The sequence below is a fragment of the Pagrus major genome, chromosome 12 (assembly GCF_040436345.1).
Source record: "Pagrus major chromosome 12, Pma_NU_1.0".
Classification (NCBI taxonomy): domain Eukaryota; kingdom Metazoa; phylum Chordata; class Actinopteri; order Spariformes; family Sparidae; genus Pagrus; species Pagrus major.
Window position 1 is genome coordinate 21,142,551 of NC_133226.1, and position 22,599 is coordinate 21,165,149.

At 40.0% G+C, this 22,599-nt stretch overlaps 1 protein-coding gene across 1 annotated transcript; it reads left to right on the forward strand.

The window, feature by feature from the left end:
• The first annotated feature begins 1,225 nt into the window (after positions 1-1,225).
• amacr (alpha-methylacyl-CoA racemase) lies at positions 1,226-22,158 on the forward strand. The gene is made up of 6 exons (XM_073477524.1): positions 1,226-1,546; positions 3,267-3,523; positions 3,680-3,823; positions 7,675-7,835; positions 15,526-15,712; positions 18,183-22,158. Exons 2-6 carry the CDS (start codon positions 3,277-3,279, stop codon positions 18,590-18,592), a joined length of 1,149 nt encoding a protein of 382 aa, XP_073333625.1. The 5' UTR covers positions 1,226-1,546; positions 3,267-3,276; the 3' UTR covers positions 18,593-22,158.
• Positions 22,159-22,599: the final 441 nt, after the last annotated feature.

Consider the following 22,599-nt stretch of genomic DNA (forward strand, 5'->3'; position numbering starts at 1 on the left):
AACTCTTTGTGAGATGTCACCACCAGATGTAGCATGCTGTCCCATGTGTGGGTGTAGACTGGAGTGTGTTGAACTGACATGAAATTTGTGTTGGCGTGAAGTTAGTACCACGGAGCGTTTTTTTGTTTCTGATTGTGCCCTTCAAAACAAAATGTAGATGTGCACCACAGGGGCTCATGCGTTTTGACAGATGAGGACAAATGGGTTCGCTGGGGGACATTAAAGGCCATGTGGCACAAACAAGGTACAAGGTAATTTATTCATCATTATTCAACACCGGGTTGTATAACGAAATGAAAGTGTGTAACCAGGAGAAACAATCAGACTGGGGAGGAGCATAGGAGGTGGGAAACAGAACAACACAGGAGGGACACATGGGGAACTGGGAATACAAAGGAATGTTATATCCTTGTTTTTTAAGAGGAAGCGTTTCATACATTTCTCCTCTGCATACATCACTCAATCCGCCCTTATTCTCGAGAGGATTGTCTTTGTAAAACGTCTTTAATCTGGTCTGCCAAAGAAATGCTTATAAAAAAGTTACCTGCCTTCAAATTTTCATCTTCATCATACTCTACACAACACTCAGTACACCGTGCTTCCTTTTGGAAGACAGGCATTGCATTCTTTGAATAAATGCTCAGTGAATCAGATGGAGCCTTAAAAATCTTTCCGAATAGGTGGAGAGACTGTGGCAGAAGGTTGTTTCATGGTAAAAGTGTACTAAAGTGTCAGGAAGTCCTCCATAGTACATGCAGTCACGTTGTGCCTTAGAGAATAAGATAGCATATGCACCACACACTGCGCAAGTGTCATTTCTGACCCCGGGAAAAGTGGTGCCCCAAAATTGTCAAAATCTGTAAAATCAGAATAGGCTTGATCAGGATCTTTGTCATGGTCAATGTGGACTTCAGTGTCCTCACAAATAAGTGGGTCACACAAGATGTCTAGACACTCAATGTCCATTCCTCTAGCAGTCTCTTCATAATTGCACTAATTTTGAAAATAACACTTTGGTTTGCTAGCTTAGCCTCACATTAGCTCCCACTGGAATTTAACTCTCTTGTATTTTATTCATAAACAAAACAACACTTGAATTTATTGCAAAATGTTCAACCTCCTCAAGGTAAATCAAATTAAACTACATTTCCCAGAAATCCTGAGTCTGTCGCGCTGACGTTCCCAGGAAGCAGCTCGTATACAGAGTTCGCTTGAGTTAACAACCAGAGTACACCGAAGCCCGCCCGGTTAGGCGCCCGCCCGGTTGTGTTGTGGTAATTTGTAGTTACCAACTCAAATGAGGAGGTTATTCTTGTCAAACAGCAAAAGTAACACCCCCAAGCTGTTCGGTCAATGTTACATATATATCATTTTTGATTCACTTGCGTTTAAAGATGAATGATTTTCTATGCAGTTGTGGTTGTGTAGCATGTTAGCATCAGTTCCGCTCTCCACCCGCGCAGAGATCGAGCGCCCCGGTGTGTGTGTGAACGAGTGAAGGGATCCAAGGCTTCAGCAGTGTCCTGTCCTCGTCCGTGAAGCAGAGGTAACGTCAGGCTAAACTGTGCTTAAAGATACTTTTAAACATACTCGTGTGCGCTGGTGTAGCCTTATAAATGCTGCAGCTTTCTCAGAGGTGTTGTTTTTGACGTCCATTGCAGTAACGATACTTTATAGTTGAGCTAACTAGCTTGTTTGTGGTCAAGCTGATCCATTGTTATTATTGATGACGGAGAATAACAGCTGGTTGGTACAAAGTTAGAAAGTACTTGTTGACACAGATGTCTCGCTTTTATCTTTTGTATGCTGTCTTATTTGGCAAGAGAAGTGTGTCATGTTGGTGTTTGTAGTACTTTGGACTTTGAACATGAGTGAAAGTTCAAGTTACAGAGTACAGGTACCAGCCAAGTGCAGCCAGTGATGAAATGTAACTAAGTACATTTACTCAAGTACTGTACTGTACCTGTACTTTTGTCCCTTAAAGGTGCAGCGTGTGATAATTTTAGTTGAAAACATTCAAAAGTTAACTAAAACGATCAGCAGGATGCAAAGACGTAACTATTTTGACATTTTAAAGTGAATGGATTGTGTTGCAGAGATGTCCACTGACGTTAGCATGCTAACCTGCTAGCCCCAAAGCTTCCTTGCTAGCGGTGTGAAGACCAACACTTACCTCGTGTAACAGGTTCACAGTCCGGACCTCTAGCTGCACCGCTAACTGAGCTAACCAGCTAATGGCGGCTACAGTAAGCAGCAGTTAGTGCGTACTCTGGTCTTATGTCGCCCCCTGTTTGTTTGGAGTATGAATTCGATATGCAGCCAATTCTTACATACTGCACCTTTAATCGCCAGGAGATTACTAATGAACATTTAGTATAAGACACTTTAATCATTTTAAATCAAGTACTATTCATTCAAGACCCCAATTAACTATCATAAATGGCAAAGAAAAGCAGCAAATCCTCACCTTTTAAGAAGCTGTGACCAGGAAATGTCAGAAAATGACAGAAACAATTAATTGATTATCAAGATACTGTTCTACAGTGTATACACAGTTTCATATTAATAAATAGTTCATTACAGACTACAATGTAGTTGTAAAACAACGTAAATGTTTGTTAATGTATCTGTGAACAACTAGATTATTTTTAAAAAAATGCAATGTAGTTATAATTGTTGACAATTTATGTTCAGTTAACAAACACTTGTCCGTATAGCTGCATACAACTACATTATTGTGTAAGGTTTTCACAATACCAGAATTTAAAACTTACATTTTAGGCTTAATTAAGCTGAATACCACAAAAGGCACACAAAATAGGATCGAAAAACAACGTGTACACAGTGCAAGTACACAAAAAGTTGTGAACATTTTTCAAGCAAAAATGCCAAAAAGTCACTGTTTCTAGCTTCTGAACTGTGAATATTTGTTCATATTTCTTCAATAGTACACTGAATACCTTTTAAAGTTTAGACCATTGGTGGCAAGGTTAGAAAAATAACCTTTTTTCCACCCCCAAAGTGGCTGATGAATGTTCAAATGTTACCACCAGTTTTTTGGCTTTTGAGTGAAATAAATGTACCACCCACTTCCATAATTTACCAGCAGTTTGCTTGTGGCTGGTACTGATTTTGTGCCCTGGTTGGTCGGACAAATCATGATGATTTAAAGACGTCATCTCGGGCTCTGTGCAGAAAATAAATATCAAATGAATCAATAATGACAGTGATTACTGAGAGCTGCTTCTATTATTCTACACTTACAGTTCTTTCATCATGGCACTGGCTGGAGTGAGAGTCCTCGAGCTGGCGGGCCTGGCTCCGGCACCGTTCTGTGGCATGATCCTGGCAGACTTCGGAGCCAAGGTGATCCGTGTGGACCGGACCAAGGTGGCCATGTCCTATGACACACAAGCTCGTGGGAAAAAATCTGTGGCCATCAACCTGAAGACATCAGAGGGTGTAGCCCTGCTCAGGAAGCTCTGTGTCCAGTCTGATGTGGTCCTTGAGCCCTACCGTAAAGGTCAGACCACCAGATACAGAATGGCTAAAATTCAGTGGAAGTCCATGAATCTTCTGAGATATAAACAACTGAAAAGACACTGATAAAGAATTATGATCAATGTTTTTGATGATTATAGATCGTGTTGTATAGATTGACTTTCTTCTGGCTGCCCAGGTGTCATGGAGAAGCTGGGCCTCGGTCCACAGGAGCTGTTAAAGGAAAATCCTCGGCTGATCTACGCTCGCTTGACGGGGTACGGACAGAGCGGATCTTATGCAACCGCAGCCGGGCACGACATCAACTACGTCGCCATGTCAGGTAATAACACGCACGTCCGTGACTGCTTTCAGATTAAATATTTATACAACTTCCTCTGTAGCCTGATGGAATGGCGTCAAGTGCTCATAAAGACGATGGAGGAGGACAATTCAACAGTCATTGTGTTCTTCTTTGTGTTCTGGTATTTGTGTTGTTTGTTTCTTTTGTGACTTTCACGTCCTGAATCCACTGATTATAATATGAAACACAACTGGAAATTAAGATAAATGATCCGCAGCCTCTTCATTATAAAAATGTGACAGCATTGATTAATGAATAAATAATTTGATAGCATCTATTAGTCATACCTGTATGTAAATAACAAAATAAGGGAATGTGCTCCGCTTTGTTACCCCTGCTGCACTGTTCTCTGGGGAGGGCTGTTATTGTACAAGATGCCGAGGAGGTGCAGGGGTTTTGGGGTAAAACAGACTGAGCATCGACTGATTTTTACACCCCAGAGTTTGTTGAAGTTGTTATAATGTTACAAAGCTGCAATGTGTGTTCGTCATTTGTTAAAGCTGATCGATGCTCTGCTTACGTGATTCTCTGGGTGACGGCCGTTGAAAGTGTTCACAGTAAACGCCTACTTTTTGTTTGTCATTGAATAAAAGAAATGTGCTGTAGATTGTCCGAGTGCTGCACTGTCCTCCCAGTTGAGTTCTGCCTTTTTCTATTCGACATGTGAATTGATTCATTTACCCACCTCTACTTTCAACCTTGACCACAATGGAGTATTCCAATACTCTGAAATGGCCACAGCAAGAAATCAGATACAACAAATCAATACAACCTTGGATAAACAGTGAAATATTCAGACGTGACTGCTAACCCAAAAAACACATGTGAACACATATCTCATTATGTATACTCTATAGATATCACTGGTGAGTGATACAGGTTTCTCAACCATATCATCATTTAGCACATGAGGCAGGTGCACTTCATGACATTAAATTTAAAACTGTTCCATCCACAAACACGTATGGTGCTTTTACATCTCCACTTTTGTCCGTGAGTTTAGTTTCTCTTCTGTATCCTTGTTTGTACTTTCAAATCTCTGCTTTGTTTTACTGTTTCATGTTGTTCGATTTCAGCTGTTTCTGCCGTCATGTCAAGTTACGGTGAAAACCCAACATTTCCTGGTTTTGCTGCTTCGTAATAGAAGCTTTTTAATAGCCAAAGGAGGTGGGAGTTGAAGAATTTATAGCAAATTAAATGTATGATGTATGAGCAGCTTTTCTTCGATTCCCAACACTCTCATTTAGTATCAGTTACACAACCCAAACTGCAGTTAAACCACAAAATTAGTTTTTCAGAGTCTCCTTCTGCTTTTTTTCGCAGCTAATATAACTTGGCAATTTAATGAGTTGCAAGGTCATTTTGTGGAATAGTCTCCTGTATTTTATCTTTAATGGTCATTAGACTCTTTTTAAATGCTTGATCGCCACATGCACTGCTCGTTATTCTGCATAATCAGTGAAAAAAGACATAAAAGTAATGAGGCTATTGATTGAAAAATGCCGCATGTTGGGGTGGGAGTCAACCTTGCTGTAAAAACCCCATAATATAAATATAAATACTGAAAGCGCTGACCATGGTGAGATATGAAGCTCAGCCCCGACTACAGCATCATAAGAGACTTTAGGCATCTTAAAACATCTCCAGAAAGGATGGATGACAAAACAGGAAAAATGCAGCTGTGATTCAACAAAACAAGATCCCATATGGATATGCACATACCTATAGAAACCACTAGGGGGCGACACAGCTAACCGTACCATGAGGTAATTTGGCACATGAGGTTACAATCCCAACTCTCACTTAGTATTCAGCAAGTGTGAATCTCTTGTTATTGTCAGGCAGCCCTCACAAACAAAAACTATAATTTTCCCAGACATCTGTGATGCTTTGTTTTCAAGTTTTATGTTCTTGTAAATAGTGATTTTCAAGTAATGTCACTGATGTGTTGCGACAATGACATGGATTTGGATTTAGTTTCGATGCTTGTGAGTTAGTGTGTGTTTTGCACAGAGAATGGAGGAAAGGAATAGAGGGAGACGGATCAATGCAAAAATGTTTTTTTTGTCTTTTTTAAGACGTCATTTCTGTCCCCAGAAAAGCTACAGCTCAATCTGATGTCGCTTTGTTTTGCAGAGAAATGGCTATTGAGGCATGAGGCCAAACACAATAGGAGCTCATACAGACGGAAGTATAAAAGCTAAATGAGAACAATTGTAGAGGAATCTGGCACAGCGCCTTTTTAGCTGACACCTTCATGAGGTGAAGGAAATGGAAAAAAGTTTAAATGCAACTTTTTTTTGCAAGTTGCCGTGACTTTTCTTTTGTGGCCTTTTGTTATAGCTGTATGAGCAAGAGTATCAAAAGGACGACGAAGCCCTGAGCAAAAGTTACATGATGGTTTAACAGAGCGAGCTGTCATTTTATCAGGCTTGTTACGAGGGTTTGAGTGACGTCTACTGAACGGAGGTAAATATGTTTGGGAATTTGACGTAGCGTGTCCCCTCAGAGTTTCTGTATGGTTACTCATTACTCATTAGCACACCGCTGTTTCCCACCGCCGCTGTCACCCAGCAGAGAAAAATGTCACCGGTGAAGGGAGGCGGATCAACTCTCACATCCTTCGATCGCTAGCGTCTGATAAAACCCCCGCGGCGGGTATAAAAGCATATTCGTGACTGTCTGCCTCCCAACCTATCTCCAAAGAGAAATATGAATGATATGGGTGTTATACAGGTAACATGTTCCTGTCCTGGACACTGAACTCATATCTTCAGTCTGGGAATGTAGTGCTGCAAATCGTGGTGCTTGTATAACAATGATTTTCCTTTTGCTGTAGAGCCCAGCGTCTGTGTACTTTTTTGTGTTTGTCTATTTTACTTTTATTTTTTATGTAATTAACTTTTTCCTCTCTCTGTTCTGCTTATCTCTATTACCTTGTGGAGGAAGGCTGAGGAGGGAGTCAGGGGGCTATACTGAAAACACTGTAAATGCCTTCTGTAATCCCTCTGTACTCGTGCACAACACATTGCCTCGTTTCCTTCAATTGAATGTGGAAACAACAACAAAAACTTAACTCAGTTTGAAACAAAGTTAGCTGGCTGGCTGTAATGAGGAAGCGAAGCTGAGAAAAGTCAAACAACAACAGTGTGATTGAGACACACACTCACAGCAGCTCACAGAAGAGAAACACCGCTACCACTGATGTAATCGAGCGTCTTGGTTTTCCCTCACTGAGCTGGTTTAATAATAAAATAATAAACTGGACATGCAACATTATTTCGTTTGGCAGACAAACCCACATGTCACAAACGCCAGCAACTCCACAGTTGTCTAATTTAAGGTGAGTTGAATTATTCATAATGTCAACTCTACTTAAGTGACAGTCCACCTTTTAATTTAAAGGTACACTGTCAACTTAAAATAGAAATTTAGTTTTACTTTACTCAGAAGTTCAGTTTCTTTAAAGGTTAATTAAAGTGTGATGATAATACAATATATGTATGTATTTTGTTGAAGTCAAAGGAATAAACATTTCCCAGGCCAGTGATTAATGAGCAGAAACGTCCACTTTTGGAAAGGCAAAATGTCTGAATTGACTTCCTTTTCTAAAATTTAAAATTAGACCACATTATCCCATAACTCATTGACTATATGAAAACACATACATGAAAGCTTCTGCCATTACCACCACAAGTAGATTCTCAACCTGTGGGAAACGCTGCATTCGATTACCATACAAATGAATGTACTCTCACTTTCAGGGCTGGGGACTAACGATACCATTTTGTTCACCACAATTAAAGCTGTCATTTCATTTTGTGCCACAGGCCTTCTATCCCAGCTGGGTCGCAGTGGGGAGAAGCCCTACGCTCCACTGAACCTGTTGGCAGACTTTGCAGGCGGTGGTCTCACCTGTGCTCTGGGGATAGTCCTCGCACTGCTGGAGAGGACAAAGTCAGGGAAAGGACAGATCATTGATGCTAGCATGGTAAGCATTTTGTTGGACCACCTGCTCCGCAGAGCGTGCTGTGTCGAAAGAGCATTCATGCATTTCATAAATATGCATAAGTACATTGGTTTTTTGAACTAATGTCAGCAAAAACTGAGCTCAAGAAGATGATAATGGAGAAGCACAAACTGCAGGCACTGTCAGGGTTAGGGCACAATCAGACTGACAACAGCCCTCCAGAAAATATATGCAAATATATATTGAAGGAATAATAATAGAAGAGCTCATTTTCTCCTCTGTCTCAATGTTTATGTCTGAACAGTTGAATTGGTGAAACTACACACTGCAAGGTCATCCTTATTACAGATTGCAGTATGTTTCCCAATGACGGTGCACTGAACTGTGGCAAACTTTGAGTCAGGATGATCTTCTGTCGGGATAATTGATCAGTCGGACAGCCCTTAGCAAAGTTATTTGAAAAGAACATCAAAGTGTCTGAACCCTGCTGTGCCTGACATCCACAGCTGATTGCAAAGCAGAGCTGCTCCGATGAGCTCCTGAAGGAGATGAGGCTTTGGTAAACTTTTTGTGTACAGCAGCTCCATGAATCTGAGCAAAAAGTATAAATTTAAAACAACATGATGCTTACAGCACACTGAAATATGTTTTACTGTGAATCCAACATTTATCCAGAAGATGATGATCCCAAATGTCTTGTTTTGTCTACGACTGAAATATATTCAGCTTACTGTCACAAAAGCGGTAAAGAAACCAGTAAATATTCACATTTGAGAAGCTGAAATCGGCCACTTTGGGTATTTAAACAATGACTTCAAATGATAATGAATGGTTGGCTATAAATTATTTAGGTGTTTGACTCATCACGCTACAGTGCAGGACTGAGAGATACTTCAGTTTGTGCTTTGATATGTAGGCAGTGAGGATTAGGGTCTTTGTCTTCGTCTCCTAAAGGTATCATACTTTTTCAGTTAAGCAATCAATCAACCTTTATTTATACTCAAGAGATCATTGAGGGGTGACGCTCATTTGCAACAACATTGAGTCAAAGAAAAAACTAAGAAAAGGAAAAAAAACAGTAACAAGAAAAGGCACTGACAAAGAAAATCCCACAGTCGGAGAATAAAAATCCATTAAAGTCAGATCATTTGAGCCCTAAAAATGTGCAAACTTTGCAGTTGTTCCTTTGAATCCAAATGTTGTAAGATGGAGGATCAGGTGTCAACCAACTCATTGTGATACGCTTTTGATACCTTGCGGCCCCTAATAGGATCGGTAACAAGAAGATTTCAGCTCTTCTCTTGAAGCCTTATGGAATTACACGAAGGAAGACGACCTTTGGATCTGTGGGAATACTATGAGGTGCAAGAGAAGGTTTTTAATTAGAACAGAAGCAAACTCGAAGCAGCAGAGACCGAAATGCCCTGACCTTTAGTCTGCTTATAAAGCTTAAAACCCCTATGATGCAACTAGTACTTGAAAATAACCTCAACCTTTAGATTATAAAGCAGCATGTGTACTTTTCTATAGGCATTATTTTATTCTATAAGTACCCTTGAAATGTTATTCACTTCTTCTCCTAATTACAGTTTAGTCCAGTTCACCTGCAGAGCTGCACTTAACTCCTTTAACAGTCTGTAGGAGTCTCATATTTTACCTAAATGGACGCAGACACACCAAATCAACGTCAAAGTACATACCGAAATAACTGTAGTTATGATAAAGCGGCGTTTTTTCACACCACTCTTGCTAATGGGGCCACTTCTAATCAAAGATGTGTCTGATAAAAAGACACTAGCGAAGGGAGAAACTGCACTAAGTGTGTGAAAACGTGGATACTGCAGCGACAGTCTATTTCGCTTTCTCTTCTCGTGCACTAATTTGCTTAGCTGAACAACCAATCAGAGTGACTTCTCTAACTGACTGGCTCCGCCGACCAGGCCTGACTCATGCCAACTCCGCAGGACAGACCACAAAAACTAGGGCCACAGACGCTCATCAGCATTGGCCGACAGCTGACAGTGCCAAAGAGTCAATCACACTGCTGTAGAGCAGTAGAGGAGGTGGTTCAAAAGTAGTTCAGCTGACTTTTCTGACATTCAATATCGCAGCAAACAGAAATGAGTCGCACTGACCGGCCTCACGCTGCCCTCTGTTTCTGTCCCAGTTTGTAAAAGTTGAAATCCTGTCCTAAGTGGAGTCGGCCTCTGATGTGAGCGTAGGGAGAACGCACTGTACCAGCTGCCTCTTTTCTTCTTTAGTTCTTGATTTTGTAAAGCTGTCTATGTCAACAGTTCAGTTTGCTCGGGCTTTATTACTTGATTCAATTAAATGTTTATTAGGCTAAGTAATTGAATGTTGAGTGTGGGTGCTGTTTGCTCTGGTTTAGTCAGAGAAAAGTAAAATTGCTTGTTATTTATTTCTGTAGACTTTGTAGTCTGTTGGCTTTTTATAAAAATCCCCACATACTGTATTCATCTAACTTCTTATAATTAATTGGACTCAAAGCAACTTTCCGTCTGCAGGCTGCTGGTATTCTTTTCAGCTTTGTCCCGTGTGTACATCACTACATAGCATATAACTCCTTGGAGAAAGCTCAGGAGAAGCTCACAGTATTTTGCCGCAGGTTTCATTTTTTATTTGTTTACTGGCTCCCCAGCTAATCCTCAGCGGCCTCAGTTCTTGACTCCATTCAGCCGAGTTTTAATGCTTTCCGGTTCATAGTTGTCGACTATACTGTTTCTGCCTCATGTATTTTTTTCATTTGTTTTGTTTAATTCTTAATCTGGTGTTCACTACAATGTAGAGAGGAGCGTCTGCTTAGTGAGGAAAAATAAGTGAGTAAAGCACACATCAGCGGGTTATTATTATGCCAAAATAATGCCATAAAAAAAGATAAAGGAGGTCATTGAATACCACATTAAATGCTACATATTGTTCTAGGGCTGCAGCTACAATTATTTTAGCTGTTGATTAACATGCAGATTATTTACTTGATTGCTTGAATAGTTTTTTGTTCTGTAAAACATCAGAAAGTAATACGAAATAAACTTTCCCTGAGCCCAAGGTGATGTTCCAAACAGCCTTTTTTCTTTTGTTTCACCAACGGTACAAAGATATTCAGTTTGCTTTGATTTGGAAAGACTTACAGGTGTAGCAAGTCCTCACTTTGCAGATGTTTGGCTTTTTTGCTTGACAATGGACACATTGTTGACAGTCAATTGACAAATATTTTCAGCTCTAATATTACTGGCGCTTAACAAAAATTTGTCGTCTGAATTAATGATTATAAGTTAATTGAACAAATACAAACAAAATGAGGTTTTAAGTTATACTGTGGTGTGAAAATTGATGATTATCATGTACATTTGCTTATCTGAGGTATTGAATTCTACCATGTTAATGTTTTTAAAATGAATACATTTAAAGTTAATATTAAGGAAGTAATATTTTGTGAAATTATAATTAAGTGTGGTGATTTGAGGGGGGACGCATCGCCCATCCTAACAAAATTACAAAAATACGTCCCCCTTGTTAACCTGCCTTCCGGATGCAGACGTCGACCTTGACCTATAACTGATATGTTTTTGAGAATGATTACATTTTGAAAGGGCGTTTATATTTTAACCAGCGCAGTTTTTCTAGCCTTTACGGCACTAATTCACAGACCAGTTTCATGCATTGTTAATCAAGATTGGACTCTAAATCAGTATGAAAGCGTGTTTTGAGGAAACACACCCACTCAAATCTGAGCTAAGAGCACAAGAAAGAGCGCTGAATCATAACGCGAGTTCTCTCTGAATAGATCATTTTGTGTTTGAACTTTTGTCGATTTTGTCTTGGATCTATAATGTTCTCTACCGGGGTGAGTGGGACAAATCGCCTACTGATGTTTTCTGAAATGGTTATCGTGAAGTTCTCACTATAGATCCAAGATTCACAGATAAAAAAGTTTAAACACAAAATGATCTATTCAGAGAGAACTGTGGAAATCTCATTGCAACCCTTTTTACTAGAAGTAAACAGTGGAACGCATTTGACTAGACTTGAGCATTGATTTGACTAGTTTGTGTGATTTTGCTTACATTTGCTGTGTTGTGATTAATACTCTATTAATTGGATAATACCTCATAATATCATATTAATTAAAGGCATATCGCCCTCCTATAAAGAGGGAGAAGACCGAGATCCAAAAAAGAAACTCCTAAAAAAAAGAGCCTTCGTTTAAGTGAAAGCAAATCTTCTTCTGACGCTGGAGAAACATCTGGTGGAGCAAATGCTCATCATTGTGACATGTAAGGGTAATGATTATAATGAAGTGCCAACACAGACACCAGATGCAATCAGTATCAGCACCCCATCTGCCTAAAAACCATCAATGGTGGTGAGTCAGAGCTGAACGAATGTTTCAGACATGACATCTAATTTTCCCTCGACATTCCCTGAACGATTTGACTGCTGCAGCTGAGTCCATTCAGTCAGGATCATGTCAGCAGTCGTATTATTAAGATCTTTTCATCCACCCGTTTTCAGTAACTGCCTGTCCTTTTGATGCATTGTGTGGGCAAGAGCGAATCCCAGCTCGCATTGCATTGGGTGGTACGTAGGGTACAGAACACACGAATCACATCTGTGGATAATCAAAGGGGATTTACAGGGGAGTTTAGAATGGCTATAATCAGTATTTTTTAAAATAATAGTAACAGTAATAATACAAATTACAGCTCATTTTTTTGCAATTTTACTGTCTTGGTTCACTCTCCCCGCTGTTTTACTGTCATTTTTGGTCACAGCAGGCAGCTGTTTTCAAAGAAAAAACTCTTAAAAACCCACTCGACACTATCTGCTCAGCAACAAACAGCAGACAAACACAGTTACCAATTAGTTGGTGAACATTGTGGAGCATTTAGCAGCAGATATTTTCCTCCGCAGATGGTGGAGACAAAAGTTAGAGCTAAAAGAGAGTGAACATTGGACTTGACAAGAAATACTACTGCAAATGAATGTTTGTCAGTAACTACTGGTTATAAATGAGCAACTGTTTGCTTACAAGTTCGCCAAATCAGCTTGAAAGATGATGGATATGTTCATGTTGCATTCACAACTTGTTTTCACTGCCCCCACACTGGCCCAATGCCAGTCTGAGCCCTACACCCTTCGACTCCGCGATGACTGTTACTTCCTGTGGAGTCGCACTCTGTGGAAGGTTTCTAAATTATGGGGGAAAATATATATAGACAGGCAAGCTTTAGGCTGAATTCACATAGGATTGCGGCAAAAACGCAGGTTGCCCCGTTGAAGGGTCAGTAGCAGGGCATGTTATTTAGCCTGGATAAATACTACAGATGGAACACAACAGACATTTCTCTGTGTTACTGTAATTTTTAATCTGTCGATGAGGACAAACGATCACAAGGAGGACCAGCATGCTAGTAGCACAACAACATAGCAGCTTTGTCATTCAATAAACCGATCGGTGGGGGTCCCCAACACGTCACACACACGGACCATGGAGTGACACTCCCACACCGCCGTACTGCCAGACTTGGTGTAAATGCAGCCTTAGGATGCTCTAACCTTCTCTGATGGCACATACACATATGACAAAATGTTTTACTGTGTTAAAAGTAAGTGCCCCTGTGAGAAGTATCATCTGAAATGAAAGTTGGACTTCGTGCACGTGCGTCTGAAAGTGAATGAATGAGAAGCGGTTATCTTTTTGGAGCTGTAGTTCATGAACACCACTTCTGTCAAGCTCTGGCCAGAGGAACTTGTGTATTGTAAATATTAAAATTCTCAGTGTGGCAGATCCTCCACATGAATGCTCAAAAATAATTTGATTTGATTGGAATTGTGCCACTGATGAGGGCGTCCATGTGCATTTGTGTCAGCTGTAGCTCACAGAGATTTCAAATCGGAGACAGTGAATTTGAAGTGGTTGTAGTGGAGCAGCAGCCAGTTTTGCACGTACATGCCCAAAGCTTGGTTTTAACTCTAACACAGAGACAGCAAGGGCGCAGTGAGACCAAATTCCAATGGTGCCACGCCTGCTGTTTACTGATCACATTAATTGATCTGAGTCACACTCTGTTTTTGTTGTGTAAAAAGGGACCTCTGCTTTTAAATTGGTGGTTAGCTACTTCAAAACTTAATTTTTATATGGAAGTATGAATCATGCCTACAAGTGACCAAAGAAAATAAAGATGCACCGCAATAATTAATTCAGGGAATCAGACTAGCTTTCCCACTGACTTCATATACACAAGTCTTGTTTATCTTTTGGCACAGAATAACTACGACAGCAGTGAAGCCCTGACGAGTGACAGACTCTCTTCTCCACTGTGATTTGTCCTCGATGACTCAGAGAGTAGCAGTTTGGCAGAAAATAGTTGAGACATTTTATTTAACTCCAGTGTTCACACAGAACATTAGGTTACTTCAAATGCTTACACCTGTTAGCCTTCGTTTTCCTGAGAGATTTCGTGCCTGGGGGCAGATAAAATTGCAAAATTGCAGGACATTGTGTGAGAGGATGCTGCATCAGAGCCAAAGTGCCACCTTTTTTTTTTTTTTTTTCTTATTTTACTTAGTTATTATCGGCCCCCGATAATCAGCCAGGGCCAATAATCGGTCTACCCCTCGTTTTCAGGTTGTCTGTTCGTCCGTCTCATTCTTGTGAACACCATATCTCAGGAATCCCTTGAGGGAATTTCTTCAAGTTTGGCACAAAGTTTCATTTGGACTCAAGGGTGAACTAATTAGAATTTGGTGGTCAAAAAACTAATTTTTGGACATTACTCACCAATAATAAATTATGATAATTAAGATTTCACACAAACGTCTAATAGGATAAAATGACGAAGTTAGGACTTTTAAAGGTGCAATATGTAGTTTCGGGGAAGTCATTTTAATCAGAAGAGAAATAGCTAAACAAACTAAATAAACAAACTCTCTTTGTTTTCATGGCTGAATTGGAGAAAGAATTGGCTACTTTGTTTATATTTGGCGGACCCTGCTGCCTTTCTAGCTTCAAACAGTGTTCTGGGGACCTTATTTTCCTCTGAGAACAGCTTGTTTATTCAGTTATGGAAAAGATAATTATTTCTGAGTTTTTATTTCTTGTGTCATTGTAATATTCTGCAAAAAAACATGTTGTCTGCAAAACAACCACACGGCAGTAATTCTAGTTTTTCAGAAGTAGCACATGTTGAGGTCCGTCAAATTAATGTCAGTTGATGTTTGATCAAGGATTTTTATTTATTCAGCTGCAGCAGCGCCAATAGCTTGTGCTCATATTGAGACGTGTACACATTCTGATTGGTTTGAACAAATCAACAAATAACCAACAAATCCACAAGCTCTGCTGGAAAGTTTTATATTCAACAAGTAACTGTCACATTTGAATGTTATTGCAATATCATTCGACCTGTGTATTTTCTTATAGGAAAGCTGATGTTTGTTTTGATTGATGTTTAGATACATGCAACTCATTTCACCCACTGCTGTGAAACTGCTATGAAAAACTCTATCATTTGATTAGCATATATGAGTGCACACAGGAGGTCGTTTGCAATTTGAGTGAATTTGGTCTGAAAATAAAGGTATGATCTGATTCTAAGCAAACACATCATACTTTATATTCATTTATCTGCCATATGTAGTTTACTGAATAAATGTTCTCATTTTCTTTCCTCTCTCTCACCATCCTCAGGTGGAAGGAGCAGCATACGTAGGTTCATTTGTATGGAAATCTCGTAAGATTGGTATGTGGGACAATTCAAGAGGACAAAACATGTTGGACAGCGGAGCACCCTTCTATGACACCTACGAGACCTCAGATGGAAAGTACATGGCTGTGGGTGCCGTCGAACCGCAGTTCTACAGACAACTAATTAAAGGTTTGTAGTGTGCAAATACAGATCGGAGGATTGATGAGACTCTGAGGCAGAGGTCACTTTTGTGACACATACTGTATGTCTGTGCCAAGGAGAGGGGGAGACTAAAGCCCTATTTGCACGGGACTAGTATTACCTGGGGACCTCATGTGATTTAGAAATTACCCCACCACGTCTGTGTTTCGTGCGGCGCATTCGCACGGGATAAGCGAAGTCTGTGTTTTAACTCGAATTTACTGACATTATCCCCCGGATATGATGTCAAGGCTCTGCGTAACCTATGCGTAACGATCGCACCGGAGCCCTCGTTGGAGCAGCACAACGGTTAGATATGGATATTTTTAATATAATAATACCTGGTGAGCCTATTGAAAGATAGAAAAAATTTCCTTACCGCATGCTGCCATGCATGTAATCCATCTAATCATCTTTCGAGATTTCGCTCTTCTGATCGATTTGAGCTTGCTCTTTCTGCGAATGGGTCTCCATGCTGTGTACCTAGATGAGCCTCCTGAATTTGCACCCAAAATGCTGTCAAAACTTTCATTTATAATTGCCAACGCAGCCTCCATAATTCTCGCCCGGGAAAAAAACAAAAAAAACGACCCCAAATCACAGAGATGCCGATTCGCACGGGACTAATATTATCACATGACCTCTGTGTTTGGCGAAATATGGTAGGTAATTTGCGGTGGAATTTTTACTTTACAAATTACGGACATGGCAGATTCGCACGGGATTAAGATCACAGACGACCTCCGCAATTATTACAAATTACTAGAGGTCCCCAGGTAATACTAGTCCCGTACGAATAGGGCTTAAGAGGCTGTTCACACCTGGTATTAACATGCGTCCTGAGTGATCTGATCACAGTTGGACAGCTCTAAGTGCAGGTGTGAAATCCCCTTCCTGCACGATTTTTTTACATTTTAGAACAGGTCTTACAATGAAAATAAAGTTTACGCTAACAAGAACCTCTTGCTTTTCACTATATGTCACAAATATTAATGCTGCAGTCTGCATCAGTACATTAAGCTTTATTCTCCTACATACAAAACTCTATGTATTTAGTGGGTTTAGTAATGTATTCATCTTAGCAAGGCATTGTCATTTTTCCTGCAATTCTCATTTTAAGTTTTTAAAACAAACTCATAGGGTAAGGACCAGGGCTGCAACTAACGTTATCATCTGCCTGTTATTTTGTTGATTACTCAGTAAATCATTTTGTCTATAAAAAGTGCCAAAAACAGTGAAAAATGTAGGATAAAGGTCCTTGTAATGAGTGTTGGTTTAAAGGGTTATAAAGTCCTCAAAAGTGTCACGGTTTTGGTTTTTCCATTTTTATTTTGTTTCTTGTCTTTTCATTGCCTTTTTGTTTCACCTGTCCCTCATTAGTCTTCCTCCCCTGGTATATTTCGAGCCTGTTTTGCCCTCACTCAGTTGTCAGTTAATGTTTTTTGTCCTCCTGTCATTTCTGTGTTTTCATGTCTGTTCTTCAGTCCTGCTTCACCCTTTGTGTCTTCCTGCGTTGGCTCAGCTTGTGTCTCCAGTGTTCCTGGCTGTGTTCCCTGTGCCTTTATGGTTTGCTTTGGTTTTTATAGCCCAGTCTAATTTAACTTTAATTCATTGTTGTATTTATTTTTTTTATGTAGAGGTACCAGAATCTAGTTGCAGTCCTGTGAGTCAGTCAGTTTTTTGTTTGTTCGTTGTTATTTTAGTGGTGGTTTTGGTGGTGGTTGAGTTATAGGGAAAAAACACTTGATGAATTTGTGTTATGTCAAAACCACTAAAAGTTATTCACAGTTTAATTAACATTGACATTATAGTATAAAGAAATGCATGTAAGCAATTGTTTAAAAGATGTCATGTGAAACAAGAGAAGCTCTCGTTCAGTTAGCAGTGACGTCCGCAGGAGAACCGTGACTATGAAAATGAACAAATCACTTTTCAGCCTTCACTTTCTCCACCGCTCTGGTTTGTTTTCAAACAAAATTGAAAGAAAATGTTGACCGCGGGGGACACTGCTCTGTCTTGCAGTTTGCACGATGTTCCAGTGACGTGATCTCCTCGTTGAGAGCCCCGAGGAGTCTTTTTAGTGGAGGCTGACACAGACCTCATTCAGTAGGTGGTTGTGTAGGAGACTTGTTTTATGTATTTGTACAACGTAATTTGTGCGCATACACAGATAGTGTAATGAAAGGCTGAATGACTTTAAAACAGTTCAGTTATTCTGTTATAAAGAGAATTTCCTTGTTCCCTCAACACACATAAAAAACAAGCCAATGAAAGAAAATCAGCACTGTGTATTGTTGTGTTAAACACCAGTATCAGTTCAGAATTTCCATATCAGTGCATCCCAAACCTTCACAAAGATCAATAAAGTGACCGCTGCTCTAAGATGTCAAACCTTTCTCTGCTTTACATCATTTTACTGTTTCTTCGTTGGGTTACACAAGTCTTTTTTTCCCCCTAGGTCTGGAGTTAGATGCTGGAGATTTGCCTCCTCAGATGAGCTTCAGTGATTGGCCGGAGCTGAGACGGATCTTCACAGAGCGTTTTGCATCAAAAACCCAGGCGGACTGGTCAGTGATTTTTGACGGGACTGATGCCTGTGTTACACCTGTGTTGTCCTTCGACCAGGTGAGCTCACACCCACATAACCAGGAAAGGGCCTCTTTCATCACGGACTCCAGTGGGGATGAAAGCCCCCGACCGGCCCCGGTTCTTTCTGTGACTCCTGCAGAACCCTGCCTGTCCCCGGACCCCGTTATTGGAGAACACACAGCCGAGGTCCTGGAGGATTACGGGTTCACATCAGCAGAGATAGATCAGATGCGAGCAGCAGGGGTTGTCGAGTGTAATACTGTCAAAGCAAAGTTGTGAGACAACAAGTCAAAGGCTTGTTTGAAAATGGAAACTTTTAATGCAACAAGTGTTAAAATGTTGGGAAAACCACATGGAAAGTGTGGTGGACTGTAATTAGACCGATAATGAGATGTGCTGTGGATATAATTTATATTCATGCTTAATTTGGACAAAAACTAAATCAAGATACAAAAACATCTGAGTGATTCAAATCAAAGGAAATTAGGGAGAGGAAAAATGTATTTTCTTTTCACGAAACTGAGATGTATTTCTATTCATTCTGTCAGGTCTGAGGAACTTTGATCTATGCATGTTTTCAGTGAAAGCAAAGAGTCAACATGTCCCACACATGGACCTCTAGTGTAGGCGAGTCTCGCTTGGACGAGGTGAAAAGCCGTCCTGAGCACTCTCAGTGTATGTGGATGGGTCTGTCAGTTGGTTCTAGTTGTCTTTTAAGAAAAACTAAGGAAGCCCTCTGGTTCAACTGTTTCAGTGTGCTACAAGAAGTTTGTGTGCACAGACTGTTGAGTCTGCAGCACCAAAGATAAAAGTAAACACAGCAGTAATTGTTTTGCTCTCCAACCATGGCTTCTTAGTTTGACCTGTTAGAGCCCACTGGATGAAGTCTGGTTGTGTCTTGTGTCTCACTAACTGTGGTTACATGGACAAAATCCTCAAACTGATCATTCGGATTAAGATTTCCGACATAATTATTTACATGGACGCTAAATGTAGTGATTAGAGCCAGAACGATACTTGATTTTTGTGGCCAATATTGATTTTAGGAAGTAAGTTTTGCAGTAATCCCTCAAATGTGGTTATCAAACACTTGTGATGAAGATATGTAACAGAGGCAGGATATTTCACAGTGTAACAATAAACCTCATTGTCTAAAATGACAATAAATGATCCCAAACATCTTTTTCTGTATTACATTCTCTAAAAAAAAGATTTTTCATACCGACACGTCACCAGTCGGTCTCTCTCATCAGTCTCATTAGATTGAGGTGGTCACATGAGGCATTTTTATTCTGATTATTGGTGGCATTGACGTCATTATGCTCAGTATTTTTTTCCGCCTTGCCTAACAACAGAAACAGGAAGTGATGTAACAGGACAGGTGAACACAGACAGCAGGACACAACAAGTGCAGCTCTTTTCTTCTCACTCAAGAAAGAGCACAATAAATTATGCTGCTGTGTATCTCTCAAGGAAAAGAAAAATGAAATACCACATATAATATTAATTTTACATCAGTTATCAGTAAAAACAGGCATTTGTATGCTTTCACAAGTCATTTTGATATGTCAGAGACTAGAGCTGCTTCGGTAAAATCAGACCCGACGCGGAAAGATGTCAGAGCAGAGATAAAAGCTGCGAGCCAGACATCTCAGGTCACAAAGGCAACGGACATTAACGCACTGAATGACAGTGAATCGTCTCCAGCAGCCAAACATTGTGTCACCAGACTCTTTAGCTGTAACTTCTGTTTTGTGGGACATGTTGAACATACAAAAGCTGGGTAATGAAAGTGGTACACAAGGACCACATTAATCAGTAATTTATCCGAGAAACATCAAACTAATCTGCGATTGTATTTAATGAATATTGCAGCCTTACTGATTCTGATTATGTAAATACAAGATATAAAAGAATCTTTTGATTACTAAAAAGAAGAAAACTTGTTTGTTTGGGATTTTTAATTTGTTTACTCATCAGAAACATCTTTCACATTGTGATTTATTCAGTTGGTGTCACCTGTGCAGAGGTTTTTTCCATTGCCTCACTGCAGCTCGGTGGTGCTGCAGAAGGTTTGAATGATTCATAGCTCAGGCTCTCTCTAGCAAAATGATTGACTGTAATTAATGAACTTAAAGTATAACTCAAAAGTTTTTTTCGTGTTTGCAACACCTCCAGAGCACCGATGCGATTAATGAAGTTCTGTTAATACCAGATTATCCATCGCTGCAGGAGATGCATGTGAATTTAAACCTGTGCTGTATAAATAGTTTGTAAAATAATTACAAAAAAATAACTGAACTAAAATGTTCCTGTGCCTGAAATGTGAGATTGATACTGTCTGTTATCCAGCCACAAACAGCAGAGGAGAAAGTGACAGTTAAAATGACTTTGTAGCTGAAAAATAAGCCTTTGGATTTTAGGTAATAGGATACAGTTCAGATTATCGGTTTAGTCCATTGTGCCTGTTGTCATGAGACAATTTGTTTTAAGCTGTGTAAAGTCAGCATCAAGAATTTAATGAAAGGAATTTTTGGCATCGTAAATATTAAACCGATACGAATACAGAGTGCAAATGTTACTCAGATTTCAATGTTGAAGCAGCAGAGAGGTGAAATGTCAGGTTATTCAAAAACTCACATCAAAAGACGACTTTTCTTACTCCCTTCCACTGGTATCGAACCCTGCAGGTAGTTTTGGTCTCAACGTTGCCAAGGTTTTAGAGATCTCTCGCTCTGAAATGATGAAAAAGGGTATTTGAAGAAGCACCGACATGTCTTTTCAAAGAGAAAGTCATTTCCTCTGGATAAAACACAGAATTGGCTGTCTCTTTCTCTTGCATGGTCATTGTTTTTAAACTTTAATTAACAGGAATAAATGCACTTCACTATATATACAGTTTCTCTGTGTCTGTGTCTTGAGGCCTAACAGACCTGTTGAAAGCACGTCCTTCCACAACAACCTTTGTGCTACTCTTTTAGACCTTGAATGAAAGAACGTGATTGAAAAAAATGACTTGGCAACTATTTTGATGAACAGTACAGTCGGCCCAATATTTGCTTTTTCCAGCTTCTCAAATAATTTGTTTTGGTCGGACGAAAAAAACTTTTAAGAATGTTAGTTTACGCTCTGAAAAGTTGCAGTGTTTTTTTTCGTTTTTTCAGTTTGGGGTTTTACAGCAGGATGTAATGTGCTGGAGGAACTATTTATGCTAAGCTAAGCTAACAAACTCATTGCGGGCATTTCATTACAACACATTTCTTCCTCGTTCAATTTTCAGTGCTATCTTTTGGCAATGCTGTGCTGATGATCTGGTTAGGTTTAGGCACAGAAACCACTTGGTTAGGGTTGTTTTGACTTAAAATACCTGTTTTGGTCACCGCACACGGCTGGAAATTGTCCCCAAGTCTCTTTAAAACCACCCAGTTTTGTCACCACAAACACAGCTGGACACGTCCTGACTTCTTATCCAGAATATTTGGTTTTGTCACCGCAAACGCGTTGAAACACAGTCTTGAACTGTGGTTACTGGCTTGCCATCCCTCTCACCTGTAACTCCACTACCATTCTCTCCTCCTCCTGTTATTAAAGGCACATTATGTAGAAATATCAATATGGTATGCAGCTAATAACACGTACACACGTGAACATATCTGTGGTTTGCAGAATTGTTGACTGCCAACATTTTATCCTGGCGCCTGGGCTGTTTATGTGAATGTTTTGTATGTGGTCACATACTGTATTACAGATTTTTTGTTCTCTGAGTACTGATTTGATGAACTTTGTGGGTTCAAAGGGCTAGTAATAAATAAACTCTATCATTTTCAGAGTTTTCAAAGTGTTAACTGCGATGTGTGTAGAGTGTTATTTACGTTTTTTTGTGTGCATGTACTCTTGTTTTCTGCCTTCTTGATTCACAGCTTGGTCATCAGCAATTTGCTTGTCTCTTAGCAACCTGCAGATGCTGTCGTGGTCTTAATGGACTTTTAGAGACCTGCTCCGTACTCACAGTGTGCAGGTGTGCGTCTTTTCACTGTCTGCTGAAAGAGCCGACGCAGCTTCTCCCTCGATTTGACATTAACACAGTTGGCAGCTTTGTGCACTCAGCCGTCTTTCACATCTTCAACAATGTAGTAGTGCCAGTACTGTAGTGCTTCATGCAAGGGATAATTATTAATTATGATAAAAAAGATGGAGAAGAGCGAGAACAAAGGAAGGAGCTGGAGCTTTGACTATCTGGTCAGTGGGGGGTCTGTCACCCTGACCAATAGTAGCTCAATGCTGGG

Bases quoted from the DNA above. Each gene is read 5' to 3' on its own strand.
- amacr (XM_073477524.1), top strand. From the start codon at position 3,277: ATGGCACTGGCTGGAGTGAGAGTCCTCGAGCTGGCGGGCCTGGCTCCG. The intron at 3,524-3,679 runs GTCAGACCACCA...CTGGCTGCCCAG, and splicing joins CCTTGAGCCCTACCGTAAAG to GTGTCATGGAGAAGCTGGGC. The intron at 3,824-7,674 runs GTAATAACACGC...TTTGTGCCACAG, and splicing joins CAACTACGTCGCCATGTCAG to GCCTTCTATCCCAGCTGGGT.